Genomic DNA, 18,951 nt, shown 5'->3' on the forward strand with positions numbered 1-18,951 from the left:
AAACGTATATATTTTTAAACATACCTTCATTTTTATGCTCATATAATAATCACATAAGACGAAGTAATTATATTATAAATATGTAACATTTCCGAACGGAGTTACATCTGAACTATTCTTATGTACACGAAATAGTAACTAGATTTAAAAGTATATTAATATATCAAGATCAAATAGAATAAGTATATTCGTAATATTAATATCTAATAAATTCAATCCTGTTATTATACGAACAGGAGATATTCCTAGTTTTACATAAAGATATTTCGAAATATTGGTGTTTCTTTTTTAATTAAGGTGTGACGATCAATGTAAAAATCACGGTGTAATTTTTAAAGAAATATCTATTGAAAATTTATGTTTAGCGAGCGATTCTGTTTTTACATGTAATGTGCACAAGTAAGCACGTGAATTTATACGAAGAAAAATGATTGAGCATAATTGTAAATGATAATCTGTTTTATCTTTTTCGATCGTTCGACCCACTACGACGGGAACGGGATCGACGGCTACGGCTATTACTGCGGGAACGTTTTGATCTGAAACAAATTAAACAATTATCATTAATAATTAAATATGACTTTCGTTTATCCACTTGCGGATGATATATTTTACTGGACTACAGTATTCTCTTGAAAAACTAGTTGATCTGTTTATTGCTGAGATAACACTCGGCGATGAGCTAATAAGGCAAACTGTTAGAAAATTTACAATGGAGGATACATTAATTTTCGTTCAACAGTGACCAACCTTTTTCCACGACTGCGGCTTCGAGAACGTGACTTTCTCCTGTCTCTGTCTCTGCGTTCACGATCTCGGTCCCGATCACGATCACGCTCACGGTCACGATCGCGATCTCTGTCACGGTCACGATCACGGTCTCGATCGCGTTCACGGTCACGCTCGCGATCCTTATCTCTATAACCCAAACCTCCACGTCGGCTATCCGATCTATCACGGTCCCTGTCCCGATCATCTCTGTCCCTATCTCTGCGTCTGTCGAGCAGCGATTCCCGTTTCTCTTTGCGTCTCTCTTCGACAGTTTTCTGAAGCTCAGCCAATTTCTCGCGGATCTTAATGAATCCCAGATGCAACTTCCCACCGAAATGATCCGCCAAACGTCTGTCGTTATCGTGAATGCCAAGGTAGGCACTGCAAACCTCGCAGACCCTTAATTTCTGTTGCTGGTAACTGGAAGCTGGCATGCTGTTCCTGTATTCTTGTTCAGCTTCGTTTTTCTTCTTTCTCAGCTCGTCTATTTCGCCCATCAGTTTCATCGATTCCTCGACGAAACCCTCTTCGCCAAGTTGCTCGGCTTTCGCCAATTTTTTACCGATCTCCTCCGCAAGAACGTGGACATTGTTTGCTTTAGCTGCAACCTCCGCGCTCAGCTCCTCTTGGGTTTCTGCGAGCCGTTGCTTCGCCTGTTCCGTACGACGATCACAATCGGCTATGAAATTTTGCAAATGCTCCATCGCCTTCAATTAGAAAATTTATACAATTAATTTTTAAATATTTAAGTTAAGATATTTAGAAAATATATATACTCACGTCAATGTCATAAAAGTGATCTTTCTTCTTTTGCGCAGCCTCATAATCAGCCCGTAGGGCCAGGTCGTGAATCTGGGGGCATTCTCCCAGGTCCATGCGCTGCGATTTACAAATCATTTCAATGTTAAACCTCGATTATTATCGATTAAACGGAAAAACGACTTTATTGGTTTTATTTATAATAATCCCTCCCGACTTTTGCTCTTTTCGTGAAATCTTATTCGACAAGAACAAGGTTTCTTATCTCGCTTGCTTTTTGCAAATAGGTAAACTTAAAGAAATAATTGAAAACTAATGAACGCAATAACGACAGAAGTTAAAACCCCTAATTGTCCAGAAAGATACGGTTTAAATATCAGCTTTATATATACAAGAACTTACGAAATGGTTGATTGTCCGGTATACGCTTACAAGGTAATTATATATTCATATATATGTATATGCAAATGAATATAATTGCGTTTATACATAGATATGTACATATTCATTGATTGACCGAGAGCGACTTTGAATTCTGTTTATTTGGACAAAGTAAAAATGGAATTTTACATATAAATATTTTGTTATGTTTCACTTACAGAGTGGCAACACCTCTCCGCCTGACACGACAATGCGATGGCAATGAAGCTATAATCAGCACACACCTTAAGGTTCAGTGTCTATGAAACAACTTACAGCCTAATGGTTTATTATACTATTTACGTTTGGCACGAATTGACATATGTGAATCAATTCTAGACCATTTAGAAAACGAGTTCAATACGTACACGTCCAATGCTGAAGGAAATTTTTCTAACAGAACTGGCACGCCGCACAGTCCCCCCTAATTCTTTCTCTTTCTCCCCATTTCACTTTCATTTTCTGCTTCATGCCACTTCTCACTTTATTTTTCCTCATGGATAATACGCTATTGTTGCAAATTGCCAAAATCATATTATATTTAGTGCAGGAATTTCCTTTTCGAATTATTTTTATATTCGTTCGTATTTAAAGGAACCATTTTGAAAGTTTGAAACGAGAATATCGAAGCGCGAGATCTCGAAGATCGAGTATCGAGTACAGTGAAATCTCGATCGAACATTTCTCGAATCGATCGTTTCCACTATGGAGAACAGAGAACGTTGATAATTGTTAATTAACTAATTGCTAATTATGGTAAAAATTTAACGAAATGACCAATCGAAGTTTCATTGCATTATTGCATAGATATCGTTGAATGAATTATAATCACGAGAAAAATATGTAAGTAAAAATATTTGAAAATTCCTAATTAGCCAAAGGTAAAAAGAAAATTTTTGTTTCTTGGCAATTCGCATTGTCTTTACTTACAGATTACTGCTTCATTTCCTGTACCCCATTATATCTCCGAGGATGAATATGATTTTCACGCATACTTTCAAAGTAAACTTCATTTTTCTACCTGCCGTAAACGGCATTATTAGTAAGAAGCGACAATAAGACATCGTTCTCATGAATCAGCAATGGCGCTACTCACCAACTTTATACAGGCCATTCTGGGTCTCGGAATTAATATTCGACACTCAGCCTCGCCACCGTTGACCGGTAGAGGGGCTGAGGTAACCGCCCGCCTTTATTATTAACCAAATTAAATACCTATTACTTGAATTATTGTTAAGAGATAATCAAATTGTTAGAATTGTAATACGTACGTCCTCTTCGCTTTCAGTACTTACAGTAACGCGCATGTGAGAGCGACAAGTACAACACGACATATGAGCGGACAATACTCGCAACAATATTGTACAATGGATCTGATTGGAATTGCTTTTTCCAGAGACTCTGGAAATAGAACTGTAGGTACATTGGCATTAGTGAACTTGTATATCGTGTCATTCTCGCGAGTATTTGCCAGAAGTAATATTCTTTTTATTACATTTTTCTTTCAACATATCTTTCGATTCAAATTTTTAAATACTTTCATTTATTCTGATTTTAGTTGCTTACAATTGTATCACGAATAACCTGAATGCGAACGAATTTAAAAGGGTGCTTGCTAAGTGCTGTAAGAGACGCCCCCACCCCCTTTGTGCAGATTGCAAGTCTCCTTTTATAGATTCACAAGAATTAAAAATGAAAAGAGAAAACCTAGTATAAATAAGAGAAGTTAAAAATGTCCTACTATAAAGAATTCAGTTTTATCAAAACTAAGGAATTATATATGGTAGAAATATTTGATTCTTATGGTAACTGTTAAATATTATCCAATACTTTTCTTCGAAAAAGTATCGTTTGAAAACATTGGAATTAATCCATTTACGTATTCGAATGGAAATTAATGTACGTGCATTATGTTGTTTTGCTGCAAGTAGTTGGGCCACTTTGACCAAAAGTGAATAGATTTTTAAGTTTTTAACAAACACCCTTTGGACCAATTCGCACGAGATGACAAAGAAATGCGCGAAGCAGTATTAACGTAAATGGTATGTTATCGTAAGAATATAACATTTCTCTCCGCTCCAACCTTACGGTTATGTCGTTCACGATTTCCTGTACGTATTATTTTACAAAAGTGTCGGGTCACTACCGTAATTGCACTTTTGATACATTTACAAGTACCATACATGAAAGAAGTGGGATAAATTTGTATAATTATTACAGAATAATATTTATCTAACATGTCCATGTAATTGGTATATCCTAGTTCTTTCTCTTTTTTTAAACTTTAAGGGATGACTCCTTCATTATATTTCAGTTTGCTGCCCCGTATTGCACTTCAACGCCTATCTGGTGTGAATTGATCAGAATCAATTCTTGAAGTACATCACGCAAATATAACTCTATTATATGTAGACTAGAAAATTGATTTCTACTATTTGTTTTACATAAGATATAGGATCGATCAGACCATTTGGCACAGATGAAAAAAAGCACTATGCACAATGTATTTTGTGTTGTAATTATTTTTACTGCCATATTATATAAAATTTCAAAAATATAGTTATATGGAAAAAGAAATTTATGAGTGTAAATAACATAAGACGAAATATCTGATTTTTTTAAGTATTTAAAAAATTTGGGCAATCAGACTTACTGTAACAAAAGATACCAAAGTTGTACTGTTTTTATAAAATTACCAATATTTAATTTCACAATTAATTATATGCAAACTACTTTGGTTACACGATCCAAAGTGTACCAAATGTTGGTATTAACATTTGGGTTAAACAAAACCAAAAAGATAAAACATTTAAGAATAATAATACAATTTTGATAATAAATAAGTGCATAACACTTTTTTCATGATCATATGGTAATCCATAAAAAGCATTAAATTAAAACTGTAATTTATAGGATGTATGTGTACATGGATGTGTTCCTACATATAGATAAAACACCCACCTATACAGGAGTAATATTACTTTCATTAACTGAACTGTTCGATATAAAAAATATAAATGTTTAATTATATATTTCTACAAATCTACTGCAGTATTCTTCTTTACTTTTCAAATAAAATTCTTAGCAGATCTTCTGTACTACATTATTTTCTTAAGTACAGATTTTTTAATATGAACTCTGCTTATAGCACTTTTGCATCATAAATGAGTTATTAAACATAATTTATGTAATTCTAAAGCATATTTAGTGATGGAGTGTGTACTGAAAGCTAGTTAAGCAAAGTATATGTAAGTAATAATGTTACATGTAAATATTGATAAAATATAGGTTGTTTAACAAAAGAACTTGAAAAGAAAGCAAATGAGTTTACTAATTAAATGAAAGCCACTGAATCGTGTAACCAGAGTGAACTGGAAAAATTACAAAGGTAACAACTAAAAAATTGAAGATGACATCAAATGTACAGATGTCTGATTGCTTCTGTGTTAATGTTAAGAAATATCAAAATGGGATACAAAAATGCTCTACAATAGCGCAAAAGTGCCAATGGTATGTCATCGATATTCAATATGTGATAACTGTTGAAATACACTCACCGTTGATGATAGGATTTCATGTGGACAGCATGCCAGTAAAAAGCTCTTGCACACCTTTGGATCCGAGTACTTCACTTGAAATTTGTTATTTTCACCTAAAAACATGAAATATTTATCAGTATAATAACATCTATAAAGTAGATAAATATACGTGTAATGGTAGTGTAAGCCACCATCTTGTATTTTTGTATGAGATTTCAGGTAATTGTAAATAATGATACTGTAAGAAATATGGAAATTATCGTAAAAGGTAATAATACGTACCGTTCCGTCCAGTGCCCATTAACTGGTCAAGCATAGCTCGCATTTGGTCGTGAGCAGTCATTTTTCAGAGAAAGTGCAATATTTCAGATACACTGTCAAAAATGGGGGAGAGCAATCAGCCACGCCGCCAGCCTTCGAGTTTCGAGTTATTGTCCAGCTCGTATTTATCGATCAGAGTATCGTTCACCGCCAACCGTGTATGTGTGATCCGTACAGGTCATTCTAGGAAATGCACGAAACTTTTTGACTATGCACCATTCCAGCCAATAACATTGCAGATCTTATACGAGACGCACAGAGACTCCATATGATTGGTTGGCGGGTTATTGAAAAGATTTGATCTGAAGGATAAATGGACGACTGAAATGTACTATATTTTTCAATGATCAAATTATTTCACAAATAATATTAGGATTTTATAACTTTATAAAATAATGTGTAACCTTCAAATTGGTATCAGAATTCTGTAATTAAATTTTCTGCGATTGTTTAGACATTGTAATAAATGGAAACTATAAACAAGCATTTATGTAATAGAGTAGATTCGTGTTAATTATTTATATAATATGGAATATGAAATCAATTTTCTGATAATCTTCTACGTTCATTCTGAATCTAGGGAGTTCAATTAGCTATATATTCAGTGTACTAGTAACCCTTCTGCGCGTGTGTAATACGCGCCGGGGGTGGTTAGTCGATGGTTCGGTATACGAACGTGAAAAATTGCAATTTCGACGAAGATTCGTTTGATGTTGTTTGTGTGATTTGTACCCTGGAAGGCGATATCGCGTGTACTTTTTTTCTAATTTGGAGTTTTTTGGGAAACGACATTTAGATAAGCGACAAGTGTGAGAAAAGCAACAATAGAACTGTAGCGTATAGTACGCACGCGGTGTCTAAAAATGGCGAAGGTGTTTCGCGCGGTGACAGTATCGACTTTGTCAAACAATGGACAGTCAACAGCGAAATATAATAAGCCGGTCACAGTCAATATTAACTATGATCCGCAAGGTCTCAGTGTTGAGTTTCTTGCAGGTACTAATTCATCGATAAATCATCTTTTATGAATTATGTTAGCGTCGTTACAGAACGGGCAACCTAACCACATTTAAACAAGCGTTTATGATTTTTTTTTATTATAATTCAACGAGGATTTGTTAATATGTTATAAAGATTAAGTTTCAATAAACAATTTTCTAATTCTTCTTGCAAAAGATTTAAAAAAACAAAATATTTATTCTTCATTGCATAATGTATTTAAATACGATCTTTTATTTTCTCATGTTATTATATTTTTATATCTTAGAAAATATTTATTTATATTCTCTTTATGTACAAATCATATTATGTTTTCATATGTCATAACAGGAGATTTGGTGGGTAGAGATAAAACAACACTGTTGGAATTTCCAGTAACTCCTAGTACTGAATGCTCAAGAGTATCATCCAAAAGTTATGTATTTACGCTTGATACAGATAGTTTACTTATAACATTTGCCAATGAAACAGGTAAGCTGTTTGAAAATTATACTAAAGACATACCAATTTGAAAGATTACATGTTATTAACAGAATGATGTAATTTTTTCTGTATAGATTTTAGAAACTTCCATTCACAAATATTAAAACTGAAAAATGGTAAAGGTGTGTCTGCATTTAACGAAAGAACCGAAGAATCTTCTGCCATGCAATACTTTCAGTTCTATGGTTACCTATCCCAGCAACAAAATATGATGCAAGATTATATTAGGACCAGTACATACCAACGAGCAATTCTGGGGAACCTGTCTGATTTTAAAGATAAAGTTGTTCTAGATGTCGGTGCTGGTTCTGGGATATTGTCGTTCTTTGCGGTTCAAGCAGGTGCAAAAAAAGTATACGCAGTAGAAGCAAGTAATATGGCAAATCATGCAGAGTTATTAGTCGCCGCAAATAATTTATCAGATAAGATCATTGTCATAGCTGGTAAAATAGAAGAAATTGATTTACCTGAAAGAGTAGACTGCATAGTTAGCGAACCTATGGGTTACATGTTGTATAACGAAAGAATGCTTGAAACTTATCTTCATGCAAAAAAGTGGCTAGTTCCAAGTAAGTAATTAACATTTGTTTCTTGTTTTTCATAATCTTTATAGCAGCAATTAAATAATTATTTCATAGGTGGAAGAATGTTTCCTTCCCGGGGTGATCTTCACATTGCACCATTTTCTGACGAAAATCTTTACATGGAGCAATTCAATAAAGCTAATTTTTGGTATCAAACGTGTTTCCATGGTGTAGATCTCTCAGCAATGAGAAATAATGCAATTAAAGAGTACTTTAGACAACCAATTGTTGATACCTTTGATATAAGAATTTGTATGGCTAAATCTATCAGACATATAGTAGACTTTCAAACTGCTAATGAGACTGATTTACATAAAATAGGTAAAACTTACACATGATCTTCATATTAGAGGTCCTCGATGGTCACGAGTATTAAATCGTTTATATATTCTTTAGAAATTGATGTTGATTTTCATATACTGGAAAGTGGCACCTGTCACGGGCTTGCATTTTGGTTCGACGTTGCATTTATTGGATCGACACAACAGGTTTGGTTAAGTACAGCTCCCACGGAACCGCTTACACATTGGTACCAAGTTCGTTGCCTCTTGGAAAATCCATTGTTCTGTAAAAGTGGTCAGTTATTATCAGGAAAAGTAATTCTTGTAGCAAACAAAAGGTGAAGCTAATTCTTGCAACTTCTAATCATTCGTTAACGTCGGTTACACGTGCAATTTCATACATTTTCTAGACAATCATACGACGTGACAATAGAACTGAAGTTAGAAGGAACGAATATGGAAAGTAGTAGTAATACTCTGGATTTGAAAAATCCGTACTTCAGATACACTGGTGCAGCAGCACAGCCACCTCCTGGTTTAAACAATACCTCGCCTAGTGAATCGTACTGGACGACTTTGGATGCTCAGGGTGCTAGGCAAGCAGTAAACATGGTTAATGGAATGTCAGTAAACGGTTTGGGAGAAGTCTCTATGGATGCAACCGCAGCTGTAAATCCTAGCAATTTACTTGCAATTGGTAAGAACACGAAGATACATTTATACATTTGTACGAATAATATTGTGAGTTAATATTCATCTAATATGTGAATTTTTATTTTAGGAATAAATTCATGTTCAAATAAACTTAACCACCAATATTCACTCTTTAAACACGTATATTACAACGATCAAGATCTTATTTTCCCACCTATTAATTATATCTATGCTCTAGGAGGTCAACCAAACATACACCCTGGTTCAATTTCGAGTACAGGACGAGGACGAGTGGGAGGTACAGCGACAAGTACACAAGCGGCACAACTAATAGGTGGTGGAATAACTCCGAACATGTTCACATCTCCTGCGACGGTAAGTTTATAAAATAACATTGTAAATTTCAAGCGAGCCGTATTCAAGAAATTGACGAGTACTTAACGGTATTCGTATTTCTGTGCGGTGGAATACCTACACCGAAAAACAAGAGCTCGCTAAATAATTGATTTCAATTGTAATGGAAAAAAAAAGGATACTAAAGTGTACGCCTGCCTGCGTGTCTTTCGCGCTACAGCTTGGTGTTACTTTCCAGCAATCGCTGGTCCTTGGCAATACCTCACATTACCCAGTGAATCCAAGCTTGATGATCGGAGATTACGTGACACCTGGTAACGGGATATCGTCTCAAACGTATCGGCAATGATCAATGGCGAAATCATTTTGCACCGAGTATTCCCATACGGCAAAACAGTTAAACGATCGTCATAGCAGTAGCAGTAGCGGGGACACCGGCAACAATAATAAGCAAACCCGCAAGTTGGTGTTTAGTTCTCCAGCAAGCAAATTACGACTATCGTCTGCGGTTCGAATTTTGAACGCAGTCAATCTGGCCAATCTTAATTCGAACATTGGCCAAGTTAATAATAATAACAACAATAACCACAATCTTGCTTACTTTAACAAAGTTATTATCGGTTCTGGATTCGGATTTGGATGGAGTGCGAGAAGAAATAAGTCACAATGGGAAGCACGTTGGAGGAGAGTGCGAACCGTCCTCTCGTAGTTGTCATTAATTTTTATCTAATTTTATTTAATTCTCCCCTCGAAGTGTTGATCTTCCAGATCGTAAATGCATGCTTGCCAAATGTACCCGGGATAAATCATATTTTTTAACGACAATACAACTTTACTATGCATAAATGTTCCATGCGACACTATTGTACACGGGGTCCTGATATCATTTTGTACATCAAGAACGAATAACATGAGCAACCAGCAAGAGTAGTAACACATTACAATTTCTCCCTTTTCGTTTCGCGTGCTTTCAAAACTTTCATTATTGGTAATTATGCATCTACTAAGCTTTTTACATTGTACACGGGCTTGGTTGAGCGATTTTTACATGACTAGGGTATAATATATAACGTTCCGAATATTTCGAAAAAGTGCAAAAAGCAATAATTCAATTAGGGATACGATATGGAGCACTCTGTGGCATTGCCTGTTATTTATCTACCTTTTTTTGTTTTTTTAAGGTGATTACATTCAACGTATTTGTTCTATATCTTTTTTTTTCTTTCATTAAAATACAAAAAAATATATATATAATAATAGTACGTCCAACTTGAGAATGTCAGTTAACTACTGTACTGTTATCTTTGTTTTTAATTAATAATACTTTCAATCATTATTTATAATTCATAAGAGAAAAATTGTATATAATAATTACGCAAATCGAACGATCCAATGATATAATTTATGATAAAAGTAAAAAAAATTGATATTCCAATACAACAATGATAACTTAAGTTGCGGTTCATATTTAGACGATTTATTATTGTATTATTGCAATGTACAGATTTTAGGAGTAGCATGTACAGGCACAATTTCAAATTTGTGACATTGTATTACATATCGGCCTTTGGTCAATAGGATTAATTCTATACTTTTAATGTACTTCTCTTATAGTAGAATTACCGCCTATGTACGTCTCTTAATAATTAGTCATTTCATTGAGTAACCAAATTTTTTTTTTATTGTCAACGATATTTACTACTTCTGTAAAATATTATCATTTATGATACTTCAGTATTTATAAAATAGGATTATACATACAAAGAACTGAGGATATGATAAGATAAACGGATTTCATTAATTTTCTCTTTTTCAGTATAATTATGTTCATATGTTTGTGCCTATGTTTTTCTTATAAAATAGAAGGTTTACAAAGTCCGTTTATTTCATTATCTTACCGTGCAAAATTTAGTTACACAATGAGATAGAGTTAAGAAAACAATTTTTTTATAGGCTTGAGATAATCACTTATTTAATTCTACTGAATGACTAAGAATTTATTTCCCAATTAAAAGTACAGGTAATCTCCTGATAATGAAATATCCTCGCAACATTTGTATAATTGTAGTAAGCATGAGTCAATACTCATTTTGATGGTGTTCTTATTTCATAGTATTTAAATAATATGAGCTTGCAAGATCCATAAAGAAACGTGATTTTAAACTTAAAATACTTTTCAAAGATATTTCTATTCTCGAAGTTCAACTTATAGTTCTTTCTTTTTTATATATATATATATATTATAGAAAAATAAAACCTCTGAAACTGATCAAATTCCTTTTCATATCATCCCTAATTTATATGGTTTCTGCTCCCTGTTTTTAACACCCCCCCCCCCCCCCCCCCCCCCCCCCCCCAATTATCGGAGGGTTACCTGTTACTCGAATAATTGTACATATGATATTCTTAATTTTTTCAAGATCTCGATATAACATTTAAGTCTCATTAGTTCCTAAGGAGTGCTCTTTATTTGTTATCTGCACAAATTTGCTTCTCGTTTTAAGATGCTACTCATTTTACATATTTGAAAAATTGCTTTCTCGCTTGTATAATTACTTTTGAGAGAAGCAAACCATTCGTTTTTAAAACAGCTTGTAGTATTACGACTTAATTATCTAGGAAACCATATTTCTTCGATTATTTTGTGATCGAATATTTCCATATAATTTTTCACTGAATAGTACTAAAACTGTAAATAATTTTGCTAATATTCTTTGATGTTTGCTTAAGAACATATTGTATTTAGTATTTGAAAATCTGACTGCAGGCATTCCACAAGTGCTGATAACATTATACAATTCGTTATTATATAACAAAATACATGCTTCTTCCAGTCTCATTCTTTCTCTTCAAACAAAAAAAAAAAAATATCTAAGGAACATTAAAAGCAATATTTAGAATTGAACGCCTACTAAAGTATTAGTTTAACTGTGTGTGTTTTAAGTTTCTACAGGAGAGACAAAAGATTGAATAAAACTAAGCATACCTTTTGATATTTTTTTCTAGATATTGCTTTCAGTGTTGGCGTGTGTACGTTCGTGTGTATGTGTTTTCTTTTTTCGTTTTAGAAAATTTTTAAACGACTGAAAGATACAAAATGTCTCAGGTAGCCATGCGAGTTTAAACGAAAACAAACACTGTACATTTTTCCACTATTTTCTTAAAATATGCGTTTATCCGTTGGAAATTCTAATTTTACATAAATATGAGTTCTCATTTACCCGTATTTACCATGATATTGAACTTAATAAATACCATATTGCTTTTACCGCTTTTATAAAAGTTTATGTGTTAGTAAAGAAATTTGTTACCCGATAATGCCATTTCTGATATTGTTTTTACAACTTGTGAAGTTTTCCTCTAACATGTGATATACAAAGAGTTATCAAGAGACATAGGGAATATTAAGTACTGATTTATTTACAACAGGAAGTCTTCAATTTATGAAGTGTTGAGTACAATAACGTTCTTTGGTAATATTAGATAGTTAAAGCACTCTATTCCAATACTTCCTGTAATTAATTTTTTTTTTTTTTAATAAAACTAAAGAGTTATTGCTTTTAATCTGACTTCGTTGCAGTAAATCGAAATTTCTTATGTATTATTCATTCTACATAGAGAAAATGTGTACTTATATTATTTATCTATAGTCTTATAGTTCCAATGAGTATCAAAATTTTTTCTTCATCATCTGTTGTAATAAAATATTATGAAACATCACTAGTTTCTTACTAATTTATAAAGTTAGAATTTACCGTAATGTATTATCAATAAGTAATCAGTAGTTGTACATAAGCTCAATGATTACATTGCTTTTAAGAAATTGTCTTTTAATCACGATAAATAATATCCACGTCATTTTTTGTTTGATTTAGACTGCTTAAGAAACGGAAAGAGAAGCAAAAAGAGACTAAATGGATACCCTTAAATTAGACGACATTAGGATCCCAACAAAGATATGTTCAGCTTTGTGAAATGCATACGTAAATGTGATTATCACATTATCACATTTATGTATGTACTCGTTCGTGATATATAAAAGTTTGCCTATGTCTTTTTTATGTAACGATGATATCTGTATGTATAAACGAATCATGTTTTATACGATTACAACAATTACAAAATCCGCTTATACACACTCGTGCATTGTATTTCGATTATTTTACATTTAGTGCATGGACAATTATCCTGTAATTATTCTCAGGTGAATATGCCATAAAGTTCGATATGTACGATGTGGATTGATTGTCCTGAACACCAGGAAATAATCGAATAGAATTAGAATCAAATTAAACATTGATATGCATTGTACTGATACATCATAGCATTTATAAACTCCATCTAATGGTACATCGAAGAGGAATTGTACACAAAATAAAAAGTCTTTGATGCATAAATTAAATTGATTGAACAAGCTAAATCCTTAAGAAACATAATTTGATTCACTGATTCAATTTACATTAATCTATCCGACAGTCAAATTTAATATTAGAGCGAATCAAATTTAGTTTGAATTTCTTGTCAAGTATTTATTACAGTTTTTGTATGAACACATAATAATGGTCTGAAATTTTATGTACTACTGCATATCGTTTTTTGTAATATGGATTGGTATATGATATTTTAATTCGTGTATAATGTATGTGTAAAAAAAAAAATGTAAGAAATTTGATCTTTCTTCAAAGATTTAGTTGAATGAGATAGAAAGTAAGCACAGTATTTAAGAAAGAAGTGTAACATGTTAGAACAGATTTGCTTAGTACTTGCAATTTACTTATTTGTAAAGTATTGAATTTTGTATTCTGCCAATGTTTCTACAGACAAATGAAAAACAAAATCACTCAGATATTACATCCCAGATCTGAGATTAAGTTGAAATAAACTTATTTACTTCAATATTATGGTGAAATTCGTTCGTGAAATTCTTCTTTTATTTTTCCCGCCCCACTATATCTATAATTCAATGATGAATTTTCCTTCACAGTTTTAATGATTAAAAGCATGATATTAAACCTGTCCAATCTTTTATACGGTTCTATTACGCGGGAAAGGAAATTTTTAAAAAATTTGAGACAGCGCTATCTAGCGGATATATACGTATTTACAATATACATTGTAATTCGAGTTGTGGTAAAACAGGCAAGATTATCGGCTGTACTTCCGAAAACTTCCATGCTCCAAATAGGCTGAAATGTTGGGAATAAGTTTGTTTTTAATAAAAATCATGATCCCAAGAAGGATTTTTGGCGACTCGAGAAAAAATGTTTTATCATTTGGGTGTCATTTCCTACTTTACCGACGCAATTATAACGGCGGGAATACTTTAGGCAGATTTGAAAGCGGTTCTGATGCTGTAAAATCTGCTATTTTCAATTGTTTTTCAAAAGGTATCGATGTATCAAGAATACTAGAATTACAATGTATCATTAATTATGTATATTCTGTATATCAATAAAACTTTTATACAAACCTAATTCAAACTTTAACTTCAGTGACTTTGATTAGGCTAGGTCAGATGAATATTCCGGCCGCCGAAAGACGGCCGGCCACGCATGCCAAAATCATTTATTTTTTGTAGAAAGCGTAGATAACAGTAGATGCACATACTATGCCGGTAAAATAGGGAGTGACATTCATGTGATAACAAATTTTTTTTCGAGCCGCCAAAAATCCTTCTCGCAATCATCATTTTTATCAAAAAAGAATCTATTTCCAAAATTGAAGCCAATTCGGAGCATGGAGGTTTTCGGAAGTTTAGCCAGATTATCATTACCAACTGTGCTCTGTATATGCAGACCTAACATTACCTGGGGATGTCTGGACCCCCCAAGAAATAAAGCATGTCCAGTCTTTCTGTATCTGTAGTCACTGTGTAAATTGCAGAATGTTCTATAAATGTAGTGCAACGTGTGTTTTCGGTTGTAACAAGACTAATTTTTCATGTATATTACAAAATTTAACAATATAATAATATGATGACATGCAGAGTTGAAAGAAATTTTAAAATAAATGAATGTGTTCAATGTGTTATACATTTTATAACGTCTATAGATCTTAGTTTCATTTAATTTTTTCGTTTCATTCATGAAATGGTGAGATCCACGATTGAAATAAAATTTCAATATGTACAAAAATTCTTAGTACCATTACTTTGCTTAAGTGTAATAGCCTTATTTATTTATTTAAATCATGTACAACCTTATTATTATATTGATGAGGTTTTCCACATAACTCAGACATTACAATATTGTGATGGCAACTTTACCCAGGTATGTTTTTGTTTTTAATTCATTTTTATTTTTCAAAGTTTGCCGCATTAATAATTTCAAAATATTCACTCTTTAATTTATAATTAAATACATCTGAAAAATGCCTCAGAATATATGTAACTTAATAAATTGAATTCGAGGGATGTATTATTTTCAGTGGAATCCAAAAATTACTACTTTACCTGGATTATATATTCTAGCAATTTTAATATTGTCACCCTTAAAACTTTGTAACACCTTTTATTTGAGATGTATAAGTTTACTTGGAATATTTTTAAGCCTATATCTTATTAACGGTATACTTAAACAAATTTCAATAACGCATTGGATGCAAAGATGGGATAAATGGATAAGATTTGCAGTGGCTTGTAATATTATGTTTTTTCCACCTTTATTTTTCTGGCATTTCTTATATTATACCGATGTTATATCAATTGATGCAGTATTATTGATGTTATTGTTACATCTACATAAACAGTTTAAAATGGCAGCTATTGTAGGTATGTATGAAAGTAACTGAACATGTGATACATTGAAACGAAAAGTTAGAAACTACAATGAATATTGCATAGGTTTTTTGTCTGTGTTCATTCGGCAAACAAATATCATTTGGGTTGCATTTCTTACCATGGAGCGTGGATTTGATTTGTTAGATAATAAAATAGGTAAATCAATTTCACCAGAACAATATAGTTCAATAACTTATTTGAAAGTGAGTAAATTATTATCAAGAAAAGCATAAATATATTTAATCCATCTAATATTATATACTTTTTAGCTGCTGTGGAAAAAAATAATAGATGAAGTATATGGCGGATGGAGATCACTTGCAAAATTTATAAGTGAAATATGCATAGAATTGTTTCCATATGCTGGAGTATGTTTGATGTTTGTTGCATTTGTTTTTTGGAACAAAGGAATTGTAGTTGGAGACAGAACAGCTCATACTCCCACTGTTCACATTCCTCAGTTACTATATTTTTCTGCGTTCCTTTTTTCTTTCTCATGGCCATATATGATTGTTTATTGGAAAGATTATTTGAAATTTATCTGTAAACATTGGATTCTTGAAAGTCTCATTCTGATACTTCTAACTTTAATAGTTCATTTTAATACTCTTGTTCATCCGTATGTATTGGCTGACAATAGGCATTACGTGTTTTATTTTTGGAATAAGTTTATGGGTAGATACTGGTTATTCAAATATTTGCTAGTACCTGTACATTCATTCACTTTGTACACAATGTTATGCGGGATGAAACACTTAAGGTTCGTGTCCCAAATCAACTATATTTTTATGGTTTCTATAGTACTTATTCCTCAGTTACTTATAGAACCACGTTATTTTATCATTCCATATATACTTTATCGTTTATTCATTCAAAAACCACTGAAGTGGCAAATTATAGCAGAATCAATGACTACATTAATAGTGAATTTTCTGCAGTTCTATATTTTTGTTAACAAGGTATTTTATTGGAGCGATCAACCCCATCCTCAAAGGATTTCTTGGTAAAATAAAGCAGTGTATATCGAATTTCACATAATGTCATTTCTTTAATAAATCATAAAACTTTCAAAGCTGTTATATTATTTTCCTTTGAAATGATAATCGTAGACGTTATGTAAATTAGAATATCACATCATCATTTATTACTTTCATTACATTCTTCTCTAAGGAGTAGTAACTATATAAGTGTGAATGGTTGCTCACACACTGTAGTCCTTTCTATTCGCATTATGATCTAGATAATTTGAATAACGTAACGCGACTAGCAAATATCTCGACTAAAATCAGTTGGTTATTTGTACTAAAAGAAATCCGTATGTATAAAAGTTGATACGAAAAAATGAAATAACGAAATTCCTACGTGCATCCCAACATTTCTTTATCCAGTTATTCCGTAATTAAGATATGTTTTAATCGAAGCAACGGTACTCGTAAAACACACCTAGAAAATGGTAATTAGTTTCAATACATTTGGAGGGATTTCATTATCTTCCTACATTGTGATTATGACTACCTTTGTCGTTTCATGTTTTACACTTTCAAACGTTATCTTGAAAATCTTTATCAAAAAACTTTTCTTACGCCGTCAGTCTTACAAGTATGTACTTCATTTACAGTGTCTTTTTACGAGTATCGTTACTATTGTTCCATTGTTATCCGCATAATCTTTATCGTACGAAAACTTATAGCTTCAATAGTAATTTCGTTCAAGATTAGAAATTTAATTGTATGTTTATCAAGAAATTTTTATGCTGATACACCGTGAAATTAAATCGATAAAACTGGATACGTATCACGTAAGTAAACGTTATGACACCTGATGCAATAATTTTCATTTGAAAAGAACAACTGCCGAATCATACTACTGTAACAATCCCGCTGTCAAGGATTAACCCTTAACGTACCAAGGGAGGTCCTCGAAGGTGCGCCTGCGCAATTATGAACAGGCGGTTCCCCTTCACTTCGAAATAAAAGGGAGCTGCTATCTTTTGGCCCCCCCAACAATGCTTATTTAACTAAAATATATTTTTAGACATCCAAAGAACCTAATTTGAGTAACCTTTCACACTAAAATGTTGAGAAATTTTAAAAATACCATAGGGCCCGCGTTAATGACCTAGGCTTGGTATGTTAAGGGTTAAAAGGATAGAAATAAAGAATGGCGTTGTATATATTGTCGAAGTTAGCGCCTTAGTGCCTTAGAAAAGTTGTAGCTACACTTTCATCATTCGTTAAACAACTTGTCACGTGTATTATGTGCACACTTCGTACACGATAAAATCCGAATAAATTACACGCTTTAAATTGCCAGGGCCGACCCTGGGCCTAGCTAGACTAGGCGGCCGCCTAGGGCCCCTATAAGACGATTTTGCGTCTAAGAATGCAAGAAGAGTAATGTTTACTTGATGTAAATGCAAATCTAAATTAGTTATACAAGCTTTAATGTTAATTTTATAACTTTTATTTGAGGTACTTTGTGTGAAGGGGACCTTTCTCGGAGCTAGTCTCGGACCCCAGAAATCTCAGGGCCGGCCCTGTAAACTGCCATGTGGAAAGTGCGTGTCTGCCTGTCGGTAATTTCGAACGCAATTCAAGTACTCTTGAACATGATTAGATAATCTGAAAATTGTTTTTATTTTTATTTCGCATGATAAAGATTAAACGTGCCATTCAGTTCTATGCTTCATAAAGTCTTTAGCACCCACTCACGCAAATATTTAATTTGCAAGAAGCCATCATTATCTAATAACAGATTATTGCTTTCACGATAAATCTCCGCTCGTTTAAGGTAGACCCTACTCGCCTCAATTTCATTTAACTTAACAATTTATACATTGTTTCTGTAAATATTTAAATAAAATCATGTGTAACACCGATATGAAATAATCATAATTTGTTTTCCATATTGTAAATTTAAAGAAACACATTACAATTAGAATTTCATGTTGCTGCATTAGAAGATTATTTTGTTTCTCGAATAACAAGGGCGGAGATTAAATCTTCGAT

At 32.7% G+C, this 18,951-nt stretch overlaps 3 protein-coding genes across 18 annotated transcripts; 2 read left to right on the plus strand and 1 right to left on the minus strand.

Moving 5' to 3' along the window:
• Positions 1 to 36: 36 nt before the first annotated feature.
• LOC117602254 (putative RNA-binding protein Alsin2) lies at positions 37 to 8,351 on the minus strand. Of its 14 annotated transcripts, XM_034320027.2 has the most exons (8): positions 5,772 to 5,818; positions 5,508 to 5,602; positions 3,047 to 3,363; positions 2,319 to 2,971; positions 2,130 to 2,178; positions 1,552 to 1,650; positions 751 to 1,478; positions 37 to 539 (listed from the first exon to the last, which is right to left on the minus strand). In XM_034320027.2, the coding sequence occupies exons 6-8, from the start codon at positions 1,645 to 1,647 to the stop codon at positions 461 to 463; spliced, it is 903 nt and encodes a 300-aa protein (XP_034175918.1). In that variant the 5' UTR covers positions 1,648 to 1,650; positions 2,130 to 2,178; positions 2,319 to 2,971; positions 3,047 to 3,363; positions 5,508 to 5,602; positions 5,772 to 5,818; the 3' UTR covers positions 37 to 460. The 14 variants fall into 14 exon arrangements, with proteins under 14 accessions (XP_034175918.1, XP_034175921.1, XP_034175919.1 ...); XM_034320030.2 differs by lacking the exon at positions 2,130 to 2,178 and having other exon boundaries at positions 2,881 to 2,967; XM_034320028.2 differs by lacking the exon at positions 2,130 to 2,178 and having other exon boundaries at positions 2,881 to 2,971.
• Art4 (arginine methyltransferase 4) lies at positions 6,433 to 14,088 on the plus strand. 3 transcript variants are annotated; one of them, XM_034320000.2, is made up of 8 exons: positions 6,433 to 6,806; positions 7,140 to 7,280; positions 7,367 to 7,861; positions 7,931 to 8,197; positions 8,273 to 8,495; positions 8,568 to 8,854; positions 9,050 to 9,186; positions 13,041 to 14,088. In XM_034320000.2, exons 1-8 carry the CDS (start codon positions 6,674 to 6,676, stop codon positions 13,047 to 13,049), a joined length of 1,692 nt encoding a protein of 563 aa, XP_034175891.2. In that variant the 5' UTR covers positions 6,433 to 6,673; the 3' UTR covers positions 13,050 to 14,088. The 3 variants fall into 3 exon arrangements, with proteins under 3 accessions (XP_034175891.2, XP_034175889.2, XP_034175890.2); XM_034319998.2 differs by lacking the exon at positions 13,041 to 14,088 and adding an exon at positions 9,386 to 11,494; XM_034319999.2 differs by lacking the exon at positions 13,041 to 14,088 and adding an exon at positions 9,404 to 11,494.
• A 906-nt stretch (positions 14,089 to 14,994) lies between these two features.
• Positions 14,995 to 18,877, plus strand: Alg10 (alpha-1,2-glucosyltransferase Alg10). Its single transcript, XM_034320002.2, has 4 exons — positions 14,995 to 15,434; positions 15,592 to 15,934; positions 16,007 to 16,146; positions 16,213 to 18,877. Exons 1-4 carry the CDS (start codon positions 15,255 to 15,257, stop codon positions 16,948 to 16,950), a joined length of 1,401 nt encoding a protein of 466 aa, XP_034175893.2. The 5' UTR covers positions 14,995 to 15,254; the 3' UTR covers positions 16,951 to 18,877.
• Positions 18,878 to 18,951: the final 74 nt, after the last annotated feature.

Source organism: Osmia lignaria, chromosome 13, assembly GCF_051020975.1.
Source record: "Osmia lignaria lignaria isolate PbOS001 chromosome 13, iyOsmLign1, whole genome shotgun sequence".
Classification (NCBI taxonomy): Eukaryota; Metazoa; Arthropoda; class Insecta; order Hymenoptera; family Megachilidae; genus Osmia; species Osmia lignaria.